The 15987-nt window shown below is 38.3% G+C and overlaps 1 protein-coding gene across 1 annotated transcript in view; it reads left to right on the top strand.

The window, feature by feature from the left end:
- Window positions 1-8552, top strand: part of zcchc8 (zinc finger, CCHC domain containing 8) — a 28580-nt gene extending 20028 nt beyond the window's left edge. Inside the window, exons 13-14 of the mRNA XM_043715766.1 lie at window positions 269-383; window positions 7026-8552. Of these exons, the coding sequence (XP_043571701.1) occupies window positions 269-383; window positions 7026-7891 (981 nt within the window). The 3' untranslated portion in view covers window positions 7892-8552. The remainder of the gene's footprint in view (window positions 1-268; window positions 384-7025) is intronic.
- The last annotated feature ends 7435 nt before the right edge of the window (window positions 8553-15987 follow it).

The following is a 15987-nucleotide window of genomic DNA, read 5'->3' as shown; positions in this document are numbered from 1 at the left end:
GGTAAAGAGATGAAGCTTGAAAATTCCTTAATTAAATAGTCCACTGATGCTCACCATCATGGCACGGATGTTGAAAATGGCCATTTTGGGTAAGGTACCTGAGAGCAATAAATACATGTTCAACTATACCTCAGCATGGAACTGTAACAAGAGGTAGACATGGGGCGGAGCAATTTTCAGACTAATTCTGCTTTTTAACCATTGATATAAAGTAGAAAAAATATTTTTAAAATTTATATAACTTAATGGTAATCTTTCTTCTTCTTAGGCTAAATACTGTACAAACAAAAGGGGTTCAGATGTTGACTCAAGCCTACGAAGTGTAAAGAAGCGCAAGTCTGAAGAAATAGATATGAATTCTTTTGATATGGACATAGATTCAGGTATAGCATTAGATATGTTTGTCTATTCCATCATGATTTCTATCAAAATAATCACGATAAAGTGGTAGCTTCTTCTACAAAAAAAGTTTTCAAAGACTGTATGAAGTCTGTGTTGAAATTGAAATTTCCTCATGAGTGCTGGCTTTTAACGAATGAAATAAAGAAGGGGAGTGGAAAAACACCAAAGTTGATCTTCTGTGCATTCCTGAAATGACATGGCTGATCTTTAGTTTGCCTACTTCCCAGCTATGTTATGAATTATATCACACAGAGAACTGGAAACAAGTTATAGTTCTCTAAACCAATGCAAAGATAAAGCAGTGTTTTTGAAAATGAAAGTCAAGATATCAATTGGTTTCTCAGTACATTTTAGAATATTTTGCTGTGTAGTTGTAAAAATTTAAACATACATTAAAAATAGTTGACAGAAATTTGAGGCACCCTTTGTTTTTGTTGAAAGAAAGTACTGCCTGAACACTGTACAACTAGAAATTAATGCTTTTGAAATGTAGGTAAATTTTGTTAAAGAGCCAAGAAGGGTCAGTTTGCTGTGAGGAATAATTGTCCCCACAGACAGCGGTGTGACGCTCATTGAGAAACTTTGAAGAAAACAAAGCCAAATTCTCCTTGAACTATTTCCATTAACTTGTGCTTCATCCAAAACCTACTAAGTCCTGGCATTTTAAATGCTCATCCAGGTCCCTCTTAAATGTTGCAAGCGTACCTGCCTCTGACACCACCTCAGGCAGCAAGTTTCATATTTGTACCATCCTATGGGTGAAAAAATTATCTCCTCTATACTGCTTTATCCTCACGGAAATTTATGCTATCTGATCTTCTCATGTCTGTCATGAGGGCAAGATTAGACTTTAGGATCATAAGATTCTCATGATCTACACTATCTATGCCCCTTGTAATTCTGTCAGTCGGATACCCCTGTCAGCCTCCTCTGCTCCAGGGAAAACAATTCCAGCCTATTTTAATCTTTTCTCATAACTTGAGACTTTCCATCCCAAGCAATATCCTGGTGAATCTCCTCTACACCTTCTCCAGTGCATCATGTCCATCTGGTTGTGGTGACCACACCTACACACAGTAATCCATCAGTGGCCTAACCAATGCTCTATAAAATTACAAGACATCCATGTTCCTGTATTGTATGTCCCAGCTAATAAAGGCAAGAATCCTATATACTTCACCACCCTCTCTGTCTGTGCTGACAACTTCAGGGATCCATAGATTTGAATAAAACATCCCCTTGATCACCAGTAGTCCCTAGGAACCAATCATTCAATATCCATATTTTCCCCTTATTAGCTGTCCTCGGCTGATCAATTGTTGCAGAGAAGCACCAACAATGTCTTCTGTTGCCACTCCTGCATTATTTCTCCTAAAGGGAGTTTAATCCCTGAGAATCCAACATTGATTCCCTCTGTCCTTTTTCTCATCTGCATGTTGTCTCATTGTAACATCATCCAAAAAACACATCTCATTCCAAATGTGCGCTGACAACTGTCTTTCACGCCATCACCTCTCCACTATCACTAATTGTTATCTTGCTTTTCTAATGTCAGGTGTGAACAAGCAGAAATTTCCTGTAATTGAATATCAAGGAAGATTCATGTTGGAAGCCATTTTTTAACTGATCTCATATTTAGCACGTGATAGGCAGTTATAAGTTGGATGCTGTGCACATAAAAAAACAAATTCAACAGAATTCTCATTACTGATCCCTATTGATCCTTTATTGCTGAGTGCAAATGTGTTATCAAGTGAAGGATGAAGCTCAAAATTTCTTCAGATATACCACTGGATCTCCCTATCTGGGCAGTTATGTTGGAAATGACCATTTTGGATAAAGTATGTTAGGAAAGTGAAAGCAGTGTGTCTTTGATTCCTCTCTCTCACTCCAATTCCTGGTCTTTGTTTCCGTATCTCTGCATGGAATTGACTGAAGCTGAACGTGACTACTCATAGCCAAGATGCTATATTTGACCCCAAGATGAACTTCCAACCATACAACTATTCTATTAGGAAACTATAGAAACGTTTCAGCACAGAAAGAGGCCATTTGGCTGAGTGAGGTAGATGCCCATTTCATTCCACTTAAGCTTCTGTCGCTTGCAGACTGCAGCACTTCAGTTGCAGAACTGGGCTCATTTTTAAACTGGTTGAGTGTTTGTGCTTGTGCCTCAACAGGGAATTTGAGACACCACTCACCTGCTGGGTGAAAAGATTTTTGTTCTCTCATGTCCCCTCTATTCCTTTTCACAATCTCCTTAAATCTGTGCCCCCTGATAATTGATCCCTGTGGGAGGAAAAGCTGATCTCCGTCCAAACTTCTCATTATATTATACTCGTTTAAGTTACTCTTCAGCCCCCTCCATTTGAAATTAAAAAACCCTCCTCTATCCAATCTTTTTTAAGCCCTGACAACAGTTCTTGTAAAACTTTTCAAGCAATTAATCTTCCCTTTAATGCTGTGATCAAAACTGTATACACAATTTCAGTATGGCCTGGGCAGATGTCTTGTAATGCTAGAATTATACAATTAAATTGCTGCCTTCATTTATAAAACATTTGCCTAACTCTACTGCTGTCTCAACTGATCTGCTGTTGAAATACTCATCCACACTACTGTGACCTCTAAACTTGATTATTTCAACGCCCTCCTGGCTGGTCTCCAAACATACCTGACTCAAAACTTGTCCATCCAAGACATTGATTTGTAGCTTAACTCACCAAACTTGGTCCAATCCACCCGTCAGTCCTTGCTTGATTCACACTAGCTATCCGTCTTGATTTTTATATTCTCAACCTGTCATACCCTTTCATTGCCATGCCCTTGCTTATCTCTCCAACTTCCTCCTCTTTCAGTCTCTCTGCTTGTCTAATACTGGCCTTTGGTGTATCCTTGATTTTACCATTGGCAAGCATGCTTTCAGCTGTTTCCCTCCCTAAACACTTCTGTCTTTCCTCCTTTTCAGATGTTCCTTGAAACCTGCTTCTTTGACCAAGCATTTGGTTAGCTATCCTACTTTTTCCTTCTATTGTTGGTGTCAAAGTTTCATTGGTACCTTTCTTGTTAAACACCCTAGTATGTTTTGTTAGATTAATCAGTCAAATTATATAGCACCGGATGAAGAACCAAATCTCCCTGGTGTTGACTTGGATGTTTCTGGTCGCAGAACTTCCAATTGCAGCTGCAGTTGCTGAGCCCTGCTTATCAGTTGTCTCCAAAATAGCATTTCATTAAGTGAGGAAAAAAAAAGCTTGTTTTCTACTTTCAATATGGACTAGAGTAACTCGGGGAAATGCCTTGTTTTCAAATATATTTATTGAAGAAGATATTCAAACCTTAGCTACATTAATGTCATTCATTACAAAAAAGTTATTTCATGTTAAATAAATAGGCCATTTCGTAGTCAGATTTGCATTTACGATATTAGGTACCCTGTGACATCTTGGTCCACTTCTCAGTCATCGCCCAGCACTGCCTTTCCTTCCCACTGCACTTTCTCATACAAACACAGGAATTGTTGTCTTTTTAGCTCCTCACTTCCCACAGTCCATGGCCTTAAACACACTTTCTCCGTGAAACAGCAATTCACTTGAATTTTAAATGAAGTGGATTATCATCCAGCTTTTTCGACGTCATGAAGGTCATACACCGATTAGGTGACCTAGTTTCCTTTCTTCAGACATCAAACATAAACCTCCGTTCATCTACTCTTTTTCAGTTCTATGTTCCATTACAATTCTGACCTCTGCTCCCTGTTGTATTTGAAGGAACCTCACTACAAGTTTGAGGAGCAGCACTTCATTATTCAGTTAAGCATTTTACCAATTTCTAAATCAACAATTTCAGGTCACAACTTCAGATTCTCTAATCCTATCATTTTTTAAAAATTCTCTCCAAATCTACACTATCTACTTCTACCTTCGAGAGATCCACCTGTCACATCCAGCCCTACCTGAGAAAGAAATTATTGGGCCTAATTCTACTTACAATTTTTTTAGCCTGTAACAATGCAGTATGCAGTATTTAATATCCATAAATTTGCAAAGGTGGTCTCTACCTCAACCACTCTTTTAGGCAGAGTTCCAAACCTGCTACCATCTAGGTTAGAGATTTTTCCTCAACTCCTCTTTCCCATCCTTCTGGCAATTACTGAAAATTTACAGTCCTAGATATTGGCCCCTCCGATAAGGGAAATCGGTCTCTCCATTCTTCTCTATAGAGGCTCCTCATGTTTCATATGCTACAATTTAATTTCCCCTCAGCCTCTTCTGTTTCAAAGTAAATGATCCCTCTTATTTACTCTTTTTCTCACAGCTGAAATTCCTCATTCCTGGTAACATCTACATAAACCACCTGTGTATACTCTCTAGTGTGAGCATAGAAAAAAGGAGTAGGCCACTTGGCCCTTTTGACTCCGCTGCACCATTCATTCAACTCAAAAGCCATTACCTTATTTTCCCATAATCCTTTGATCCCTTTTACCCCAAGTGCTATGTCTAGCTCCTTCTTAAAATCATTCAATGCTTTGGCCTCAATGCTTTATGGTAGTAAGTTCCACAGGTTTATCACACTCTGCTGAAGAAATTTCTCCCTATCACAATCTAATGATATGGGATAAATGATTTAAGACTATCACTCCTAGTTTTGAACTGTCCAATTGTTGGCAACATCATTCCTGCATGTACCCTTTCTACTCCTGTTGGGGTTTTACAGGTTTCTGAGATTTTCCTAGTCTCTCTTTTGATTGTCTCTCCACCAAAATGCATGACTTCACGCTTTCTTTCATGCATCGTTCTATGCCAAGATTTTGACCACACTCTCTCACTCAACCTATCTGGATCCATCACTGATTCCTTATGTTCTCATCACATGTCCTGTCATGTGTTTTTGTATTTGAATACATTACACTTTCCCCCTCTTCCAGATCATTAATATAAATGGAAATAATTTAGGCCCTAAATGATCTGTGTGGCACTCCACCAGTTACCTCTTTCCAATCTGGAAAAGACCATTTAATTCCAGCTATTTGACTTCTGTGTATTTAACCAATCCTCAATCACACTGATACATTACCCCCAGTATTGTGAGCTCCTATTTTGTACAATAACCTTATATGTGGCATCTTATCTAATTGCCTTCCAAAGGTCCAAATACACTATATCTACTGGTCTGCCTGTTATATCCTCAGAACAAATTCATGTTGAATCAGTTTGATTGCTTTAAGCTTTTCTAAATATCCTGCTATTTCTTCCATAATAATGGACTCGAGCATTTTCCCAACAACAAATTCAGACTAACTGGCCAACAGTTTCCTACTGTCTGACTCTTCCCTTTTTGAGCAGTGGTGTCCAACATTCCTTCTCAGCTGCACTGTGTGCACAGCCTCTTTGATTATCCTATGCAGAACCTTGAAGTCGGCAAGCCAGTTGTGGCATTGACTTGCGATTTTGGAAGTCACTGCCATGCATGGCCCTCATAAGCCTGTGCTACTGGTAATAAAATTAGAAGGAAAGTTAAGACTAATGCAAAATATTGATTTTTAAATTCTGCCATTTCCCTGTTCCCGTTCCCAGCTATCTGTTTGCATCTTCCAAGGTTACTACACTTACATTAGCTAGTTCATTCACTCGTTCCTTCTCCTCTTCCCTCCTTGTTTGTTTTTATACTTGTGTATTGACCTTCCCTGAGTCTATTTTCCCATCCCACTTTCGTCAACTCAGACTTTTCCTTTTCTTTTCCCCTATCCCTTCAAACTTTCAATGCTTCTGTATTTGCTTAAAACCTGTTCATGTGTGTTTCTAACTGTTTCCAGTTGTAGTAATCAACCTAAAACATTGACTTTGGTTCTTTACTTACAAAATTTTGTTTTTATTTCAGATTTCCTTCACCACTATATTAGTACCATAAACTCTGATAGGTTGAATGAATATAAGAGAATCAAGGAGCGTAAAGCAAGCTGATGTACTGTGGAGAGATTCTTTGGTGGATCTGTAGATCTTATTTTTTGCTTGCCTACGTCCTGAGATGTGAAATTGTCATATATACCTGAGTAAAAATTCAAGCACAATTATCCAATTATTTTTTAGTTCTTATCCACATTCTCAGAAGCTGAGCCAAATTTGGGACAATTAATTTGCAGTGTTTTTAAGTATATACCTTGTTACACGTGGAAGATGGTAGGAGGAAGTCCTGTGTCCCTTTGTGTCAATTTTATCAATACTCCCCAGCCTCTACCACACCCTCTTCTCCCAGTCACCACACCATTTTATTTTTATTTTAACATAATGCTATTCCTGAAGAAGAGCGTGGACCATCTTTTCTTCAGATCTATTCTGAGTACAATATATATTTACTAGTGGCACTGATTTTCTTTTTCATTCTGTTCTATGATTTTTAGACATATTTTTGACATAAATCTTATGATTTTAGTCCACAATACCAAGCTAACTTTACTGTTCTTTGTGAAGCACAGTATTGGAAACAGTTATCATTAAGAGTTGGTTACCTATTTCCTGATAAAGCAAATTTACTTGTGAAGCATGGCTATCCTGAAAAAAATTGACTTCTAACTGAGGGTTGTTTTATTACTGGATATTATCTTCGATGTATTTGTTCTGTAGGTTCAGACACACCACCAAGACAGTTTCAGCCTTTACCACCCTTACCTTCTGGTTGCCCATTAACATCGTCACCACCTCCTCTACCAAAAGGAACACCACCTTCCACACCACCGATGTTTATCCCACCTCCACCACCTACTCCAACACCACCTCCACTTCCAAAAGATACTTCTTCCTCTACGCCTTCATATTGCTCTCCAGAAGGATATTTATTGGAAGGAGGAAGTGCCCGAGCTTCAGCTACTGAAAATGCTAATAAAACTTTGGATGCTGATGTCTTGTCCTTAGAAGAGTTAGAAGAACAGCAACGGTTGATATGGGCTGAATTGGAACAGACCGAAAGTACAAATAGTGAGACAGAAGGTCCTTGTGATTCACCATTAATCAAGAATTCTGCAAATTCCTCACCAGCAATGCATGTACCTGACAACCACATGGAAGTTGAATCTAATGACAAAATGGGAACAATTGAAAATAATATGAGGAGTCCGATTGCTGAAGCATCTTTAGCTGATTTCAAGGATGAACCAACCACTTTAAGTAGGGAAAACAACACTCCATCAGAAAATTCCAGAATGGAAATCGAAGGCAGTAGAACCATTCAAGATTCTACCTCAATGCCAGAAACATTCATTGAAGAGAACCAAGTATGTTTAGAGAAAACACAAGGATCCATCATTAGTGATACTGTGTCAGAAGCAAGAGAGGAAAACAGGATTTCTTCTGTCCCTGATATGAGTAAATTTGCCACTGGAATTACACCTTTTGAGTATGACAATCTTTCTGAGGCAACTGGAACTTACCTCAAACTCCGGAGCTTACTGAAGAATTCTCCAAGAAACAAAATGAAAAAGAAATGCATATAATCATCAGACCAGTACTGAACCATTTGGATCCAAGGCTTCCATGTCATATGACCATGTACTATGTTTGAGTTTTTGTTTTCTTTTAAGACCTCATTTCAACAGTATGTGGCAGAGCTGATATTTTACTGAAACCGTCAAAAAAAAATGTGGATGTCAATGCTATTTTAATATGTAGGGTTGGTAATGAGTGAAAATAAGTCTGGTGTTACAGAAAGAATAATTTCTTGTGTAATGTTCATTTTCAAAGTACTGTTGAAATCTGCCCTTCAGGCATAGTCTCAATTTTTCAAATGTGAATTTGTGTACAGTGGGTTTTTAGTCATTCTTACACATCAGATTTGTTTTGTTTATATAACTGAATACATGTTTGATTTTTGATATTACCAATGTAATTTTATAAAATATACTGCCAGGGATTTTAATGTACAGTATTTTAAATTCTAATTACGGATCATGTCAGGGATTACCAGGGCTGTTTTCAGGTATTTTATGAATATCCACATATGCTTTAGTTTTTTAAAGCTGCTTCTACCTTTGTAATGCCATTCTTTGCAAGAAGTATACAGCCTTGGAATATAAGAATATGATGAACAACTCTATGAAGACCTGTTTTAGTATTTTGTGACAGCATTAAATGGCATAGAAATTTGCAGCCAATGCATTTTGTGATCTTGGCCAGTTTTATTCATCACTGAAAATGGGCTGGCCTCTGTGTCTCTGACTGCTAAGCTACTGAAAGGTTCAGTATCTCTGAGTACAACCTTTTGAGGCTTTATTTTAATGTCGAGTGACTCTTGTGTACTGCACACTAATATTTTAGCTGTTCAGTTCACAATTTCAGGAAATAAGTCCAGCATTGTGCTATGTATGAAGGTGAATACTGGAGATACTAGAAATGCTCAACAGATACCAGTAGCAGCTGAAATCTCTCTAACTAGGTCAGCTAGGCCTATTGTGTTAAGAACGAAAAAAAACTAACATGGTTAGCTAACTAGAGAGAAATAAGTTGGTTCGGGCTAGTCAACACGGTTTTGTAAAGGGTAGGTCATGCCTCACAAATTTTATTGCGTTCTTTGAGGGCAGGTGGGTGAGGGTAAAGCGGTTGATGTGGTGAATATGGATTTCAATAAGGTGTTTGATAATGTTCCCCACAGTAGGCATGGGATTGAGAATGTTTAGCGGTTTGGATCAGAAATTGGCGAGCTGAAAGAAGACAGAATGCTGATTGGTGAGAAATATTCATCCTGGAGTTCACTTACTATTGGGGTACTACAAGGATCTGTTTTGTGTCCAGTGTTTTGTCATTTTTATAAATGACCTGGGTGAGGGCACAGAAAGATAGTAAATTTGCAGATAACACTAAAGTCAGTAGAGTTGTGGATAGTGACGAAGGATGTTGTAGGTTGCAGAGAGACATAGATAAGCTACAGAACTGTACCGAGAGGTGGCAAATGGAGTTTAATGTGAAAAAGTATGAGGTGATTCACATTGGATGAAGTAACAGGAATGCAGAGTACTGGGCTAATGGTACGATTCTTGGTCGTGTAGATGAGCAGAGAGATCTGTGTCCAGGTACATAGATCCTTGAACGTTGTCACCCAGGTTGATAGGGTTTTTAAGAAGGCATACAATGTGTTAGCCTTTATTGGTAGAGGGATTGAGTTTCTGAACCATGAGATCATGCTGCAGCTGTACAAAATTCTGGTGTGACCACATTTGGAATATTGCGTACAGTTCTGGTCATTGCATTATAGGAAGGATGTGGGAGCTTTGGAAAGGGTTCAGAGGAGATTTAGTAGGATGTTGCCTGGTAGAGAGGGAAAATCTTACGAGCAAAGGCTGAGGGACTTGAGGCTGTTTTCGCTAGAGAGAAGGTTAAGAGGTGACTTAATTGAGATGTACAAGATAATCAAAGGGATACATCGGTTGGACAGTGAGAGCCTTTTTCCTCGGATGGCGATGGCTACCACAAGGGCATATAGCTTTAAATTGAGGAGATGATAAATATAGGACAGACGTCAGAAGTAATTTCTTTACTCAACAGTAGGGGCATAGAATGCACTGCCTGCAACAGTAGTGGAATTGCCAACTTTATGGGCATTTAAATGGTCATTGGATTGGCATATGGACGAGAATGGAATAGTATCGATTAGATGGGCTTCAGATTGGTTCCACAGGTTGGTGCAACACGAGGGCCGAAGGGCCTGTACTATGCTGTTATGTTCTATGTGGTGTGCCTTGCCACTTGGAGTGTGATTTATAATAGATTAGAGGAGTTCAGTAATTGAGGTAGTTAGGAAGATGTTTCTTTGTTTTTGTTTCTCTAACTTTTTCAGACTCCAGAATTTGGTTCCTACTCTGCTACAGCAGAAGAGACTAAATATTTGGTGAGTATCTGGTAAGTGACCGAGGATCATTCTACTGCGAAGACTGAAAATCATATAGCAACTTGAGCTAAAGTTAATAAAAGATATTTTTAAGAAAACACCATTCAGTGGCACGTTTAAGTAGTTTGAGCTTGTTAAGTATGTCAAGATAAGTGATGTGCCATAGCTGCAGCGTGTGGTAGCTCCTGGAACCTAGTGTGATCCAGAGCAAAGATGCCTGTGGTAAGTGTTTGAAGTTCATGCAGCTTCTTGGAGGCTGAGTTACCGACACTGCCTATCAGGGAGGAGCAAAGTTTCCTAGATTCTCTGCTGGAAGACAATTACTACTTTTTAGAATAGGGTCTAATGTTTTGGTCATTTTTCAGTGACAGGCGAGTGACTTTGACAAAGGCAGGTAAGGGGACCCAGAGGGCTGGAGTGTAGCGGCTTCAGTCTTTTCAATTGTCTAACAGGTTTGAAGTTCTTTCCATTTGCTTTAATGAGAGTGAGAGCTGCGAGGTGGATGAGTAAACTGAAAATGGCACTTTTTTTTAAAGATTTGATAATTATACTCTCAAACCCTGTCACCGGGCAGAATGAATGGCCACCGAGAGAGACACTACTGTAGAGTACACAGTATCAAAGCCTCTGATGGGTTTTTTTCCTGCCTGGACTTTTGCTTCTTTAAATATAAGTATAAAATTAACAGGGAATTAAGAAAACATTTAGCTTGAAAGCTCGGCAGAAAGATGAAAGTTCAATATTTCAAAAAAAAGACTTAACAAAATTGGTGGAAAATAAATAATCGGTGGCAGATAAATTGAACAGATATTTTGCATCAGACTTCACCATGCAGGATACAAGTAATATCCTCGAAGAAGCTATAAATCAGGAAATGGAAGAGGGGATAAACTCAGAAGTAAGCAACATGGAATAACTGAACTGCGAATTGATATGCTTCCAACTCCTAATGGTAAATGGGATAGTTGATTTTTATTGGTTTCTTCGGTTAGGGAACTTCCTATTCGATTGGAAGGTAGCAAAGGCCTCATTCCTGATGAAGGGCTTTTGTCCGAAATATCGATTCTTTTTTTTTCTCTTCTTTTCCTGCTCCTCAGATGCTGCCTGACCTGCTGTGCTTTTCCAGCACCACTCTAATCTTGAGGTAGCAAATGTAACTTGTGTATTCAAAAAGAGCGACAGCCAGCAACTACAGTTTTAACACTTGTCTTTTTTTTTAAGTTGTTAGTAAAGAAGTTTATGGTCGAGCACTTGAATAAGTTGAAGATAATAAGGAATGATTTTTGTCAAGGGGAAGTTTTGTTTAACCAATCCATTGGAGTTCTTTTTGAGGAGGTACCATTCTGTCGATAATGGGGAACCAGTCGATGTATCGTACTTGGATTTCCAGAAGGTACCATGCAGAAGTTAAAAGCTCATGATATAAGGGGTAGCTTATTCGTATAGATACAAAAATTAGCGGCTCGCAGATAGCAGTAGGCGTGAGCATTTTTGTTTGGCAGGACGTAACAAATAGTGTGGTTTAGCTGTTGTGCTGGAACCTCAGTTATGAATAATTTGTATCAATGTTTTGGATAAGGGGATGAAAGACTTGGTTGCCAAATTTCCCAAGATGACAAAAATAAGAAAGCAAGTTGTGAAGAACATATCAGGTGGCAAAAAGGAATGGGCATAGATCATACAATTTATGTATAATGTGAGAAAGTGATTGTTTTCCAAAATGTGCAATGAAAAATTAAAGGGTAAAAAATTAGAGCTCATGCTGATGAATATAGGTGTCCTTGTGCTGAAGGCTAATATGCCAATGAAGCAGAGTAATTAGGAAGCTAATAGAATGTTACAATATTTTTGCTAGAGGAATTAAATCCAAAGGTAGGGAGGTTTTGATTCACTTGTGCAGGAAACTGGTGAGACCACATTTTGAGTAATATGTGCAGTATTTTATAAGGAAGGAAATCAATGTCTTCGAAGCAGTTCAGAGAAGGTTAACCACATTAGAATGGCCTCTTGCTTGGAATAGGTGTGTTGATTTGCGCAGAAAAGGTTGGACAGGCTCAGCTTGTATCAGCTGAAGTTCAGAGTAAGAGAGTGATTTCATTGAAATACACTTCAGACATGACCGTTATCCTTAGAACATTGTAAATCTTGGAACTCTTCCTCAAAAGACAGTGGAAGCAGTGTTGCAGAATATTTTTAAAGTAGAGGTGAACAGATTCTTGGTAAGGAAGGGAATGAAACATAACCAGGTGTAAGTGGGCTTGCAGGTTTGAGATTTAATCTGATTAGCCATGACCTTTATTAAATGGCAGAGCAGACTCCAGGAACTGAACAGACTATTCCTGTTCTCTGTACTTCTGTGGGTAATAATCGAACAATGCAATCAACTCGTGAAAAGCGGTAGAACTTGAAATGTTAATTTCACATTTCTGTCTCTCTACATCAATGATGAAATATCCAGTTTGGGCAGCTTTTCCTTGTCGAGTATTTCTACGTTTTCTCCTTTTCACGTATCGAGCATGACCACTTGGATGAGATTATCATGTGGAACTATGCTGCAGATTCATTTTAGTTTCTTCAAGAGAAGGTAAGGAAATTGAAAAAAATATCTAAATGTTTTTTTTCTTGACCTTGTTCATATTTGACAGCATATGAATTAAATGACTGGTAATCCAGAGGATTAGACCAACAATCAAGAGAACTTTTGAGATTTCAAATCCTACAAATGGTGTTTTGAGAATTTGAATTCTGTTTGAAAAAATCTGGGATCATTAGTGGTGCTGTTTGGTTTCTGTGAAGTCCTTATGGGAAATTTAAAGATATTTCTTCAGACCCATATAAATATAATTTGGTTCTTGCTGCCTTCTTGAGTAACCCAGTAAGCTACACTAAATAAGGACAGCTAGAAGGAAATGCAAAATACCAGTATTGCCAGTAATGTCCATACACTGTATGTGGTGGGGGAGGAGAGAGAAGACTGAAGATCAACAAAAAATTCTTGCCATCTACATTTTAAAGCTCTCCTTTTTTATAATGGGCTATTTCACAGTAACTGGTTACAATTTGACATGATTTTGTTATATGTTTTAAAAGTAGTGTTATGATCCACCTATATTTAATTTATTGAGCCAATGAAAAGCCTGCATTCTGAAAGTGTATGTTCCTTATTTCATGGCCATATTATTACTTACTTACTTACAATTTTAAGTGTCCTCTTATTGGATTACGTACGTGCAATACCTTTCTATTAAACTTTTGCATCGTTGATGCTAAAGTGAGGACTTTTGTCTGCAATTAATGTATAAGTATTGTGGGGTAATTACAATCCTTAAGTTAACTCAGTCCTTTTTTTACTTTGTTCATGGACAAGTTATCCTCTGTGTGATAAAAATGTTCACCATTAACAACAATAAATGAGCGGCTTCTAAATGCATCTCCATGTTATGGAGATAATAATGACAATCACATGATGAAAAGCAGCCATTTAAAACTAGCTGATAAGTTATTTCTTGCATCAGTACATATCTATGCAAAAGCTATTTTTAGTGCAAGTGTAGTTTATTAATACCATGGAGTACCTTATTGTACAGGGAGGTTTGGATGTGCAAAGCACTTTCAAGCTGTAAATAAGGCTTTGATATGAACTTGATATCAAATCTTATTTACAGAATTTATGAGGAAAGGCACTATCATCAACAAGGGCTCAATAGAAGAAACAAGAAAATGGCAACCTGTTTCACTGCCTACTTGCAGACTGCAAAGTTTTATCCATGGACTTCACCAATCAGGTTATGTCTGCTCTGAATCAAACCTACACTTTGCCCAGCAGAAGGGCTTATGCCCGAAACATCGATTCTCCTGCTCCTTGGATGCTGCCTGACCTGCTGTGCTTTTCCAGCAACACATTTTTCAGCTTGAACCTTTTTTCTGCCCAGAAAAATGCAACTGAAGAGGTCTTAAGGAACTGCTTGAACAAAGCTCCTCTGCAGGGAGTATCAAGCTTGAGTAAATCCATAATCAGTTCAAACTAGCCTTGGCTCAAAATGAATTACGAGAAGAAAGTGAGGACTGCAGATGCTGGAGATCAGAGCTGAAAATGTGTTGCTGGAAAAGTGCAGCAGGTCAGGCAGCATCCAAGGAACAGGAGAATCGACGTTTTGGGCATTCCTGAAGAAGGGCTTATGCCTGAAATGTCGATTCTCCTGTTCCTTGGATGCTGCCTGACCTGCTGCGCTTTTCCAGCAACACATTTTCAGCTCAAAATGAATTACACCGAGTGAAGTCATTTCCATTAGGAACGAGTAGCAATTGTCCCTTTCTTCTTTGGGTCGGACTACCTACAAGTGCTGAGATGGTTTGGAGGGGCCAGGAGGTGCATTTAACACGAGAAGGAGCATATTATTATCGCCAATGTGGAATTGACACTCACTGTCCAGAGTGCAGAGGAATCTGATAGCACCTTGCACCTGGCTCTCCATTATTGTATATAGTGCAGGTCTAGCCCTTGCAGCACCTGAACTCTCAAACAAATACCCAAGACATGACTTGGCTGATAGTGAGAATAGTCCTCTCATTCACTTTTATTATTCATCTTATCTAAGAAACTATGCAGATATATTAGAGGTGGTTTAGAGAAGGTTTACTATTCTAATACATCTGCATAGTTTCTTAGATAAGATGAATAATAAAAGTGAATGAAAGGACCATTCTCACTATCAGCCAAGTCATGTCTTGGGTATTTATTTGCCAAATGAAAACAAATTGAGATTTTTTTTTGTTCTCTGGGGTTAAAAGTCTTTAGAACACTTTGTGGAAGCAAATTCCTTCAATATTTCTAAGGCAGAGGTAGGTAGATCCTTGCTTAAACAACTTAGTGGAAGCAGAGACCTTGAGTATGTTTAAGGCAGTAAGGAAGCGACTGCTGTCTATCTCAATCGGTAATCCACCCCTTCAGGACTGTCCAGAAAGAGACATGCTGTTTTATTTTTGCCATGGTTCATCTGGAATAACTGTATACCCAGGTCTACATATCTGATGAAAGTATCAACTGCTGCTGGACGACCATCAGCTCGGTGCAATGTGTTCTTTGGATTAGCTCAAAATTTGGTAATCTAATGCAAAGAGCTGTTTGATAAGTACATATATTGCAAGTCAATGGAATGAGGGATGGACTTAAATTTGACAAAGCTGTGGCAAAAACTCAATGTGGAATGGTCTTAATGAAGGCCCCCCAGTCTTGTATCCTGAGAGGCTGGAAACGGCCTTACGTATGTGCCAGGGAATGGCATAAATATAAATGTTTGTTTATGTAACAGGTTTATGCACACTTTAGTGAGATACCTTGTTATAATAAAACAATGATCTTGCACTTAAAGTAACGTTAAATTTGGTTAATGCAAGTACTTTTACAATTCTTATGAATAAAGTATATTTTTGAAAAAAGTTTCTGGATGAAGATATCCTGAGGAATGACGAATGCTGTGTAAAAGATTAAAAACTGCCTACGGTTGGAATGCATTGCATCGTTTTTTGAATTTCGCGATAAGTTCACCATTCTCACTTAAATCATGCATAAAACATTAAAAATTCGTTTAAATAATTGAAGTCCAGAGGAAGCGCTGGTGCCTAAACCATATGTTTCTTATTTTATTATGTAAATTTTTTATTTCAATGTGGTGTGTAAATTATTAACTGTCCTGAACAAAATATTTT

The sequence above is a fragment of the Chiloscyllium plagiosum genome, chromosome 25 (assembly GCF_004010195.1).
Source record: "Chiloscyllium plagiosum isolate BGI_BamShark_2017 chromosome 25, ASM401019v2, whole genome shotgun sequence".
Lineage (NCBI taxonomy): Eukaryota > Metazoa > Chordata > Chondrichthyes > Orectolobiformes > Hemiscylliidae > Chiloscyllium > Chiloscyllium plagiosum.
Note: the sequence above shows the minus strand (reverse complement) of the source record. Positions and strands in the feature narration are given on the sequence as shown.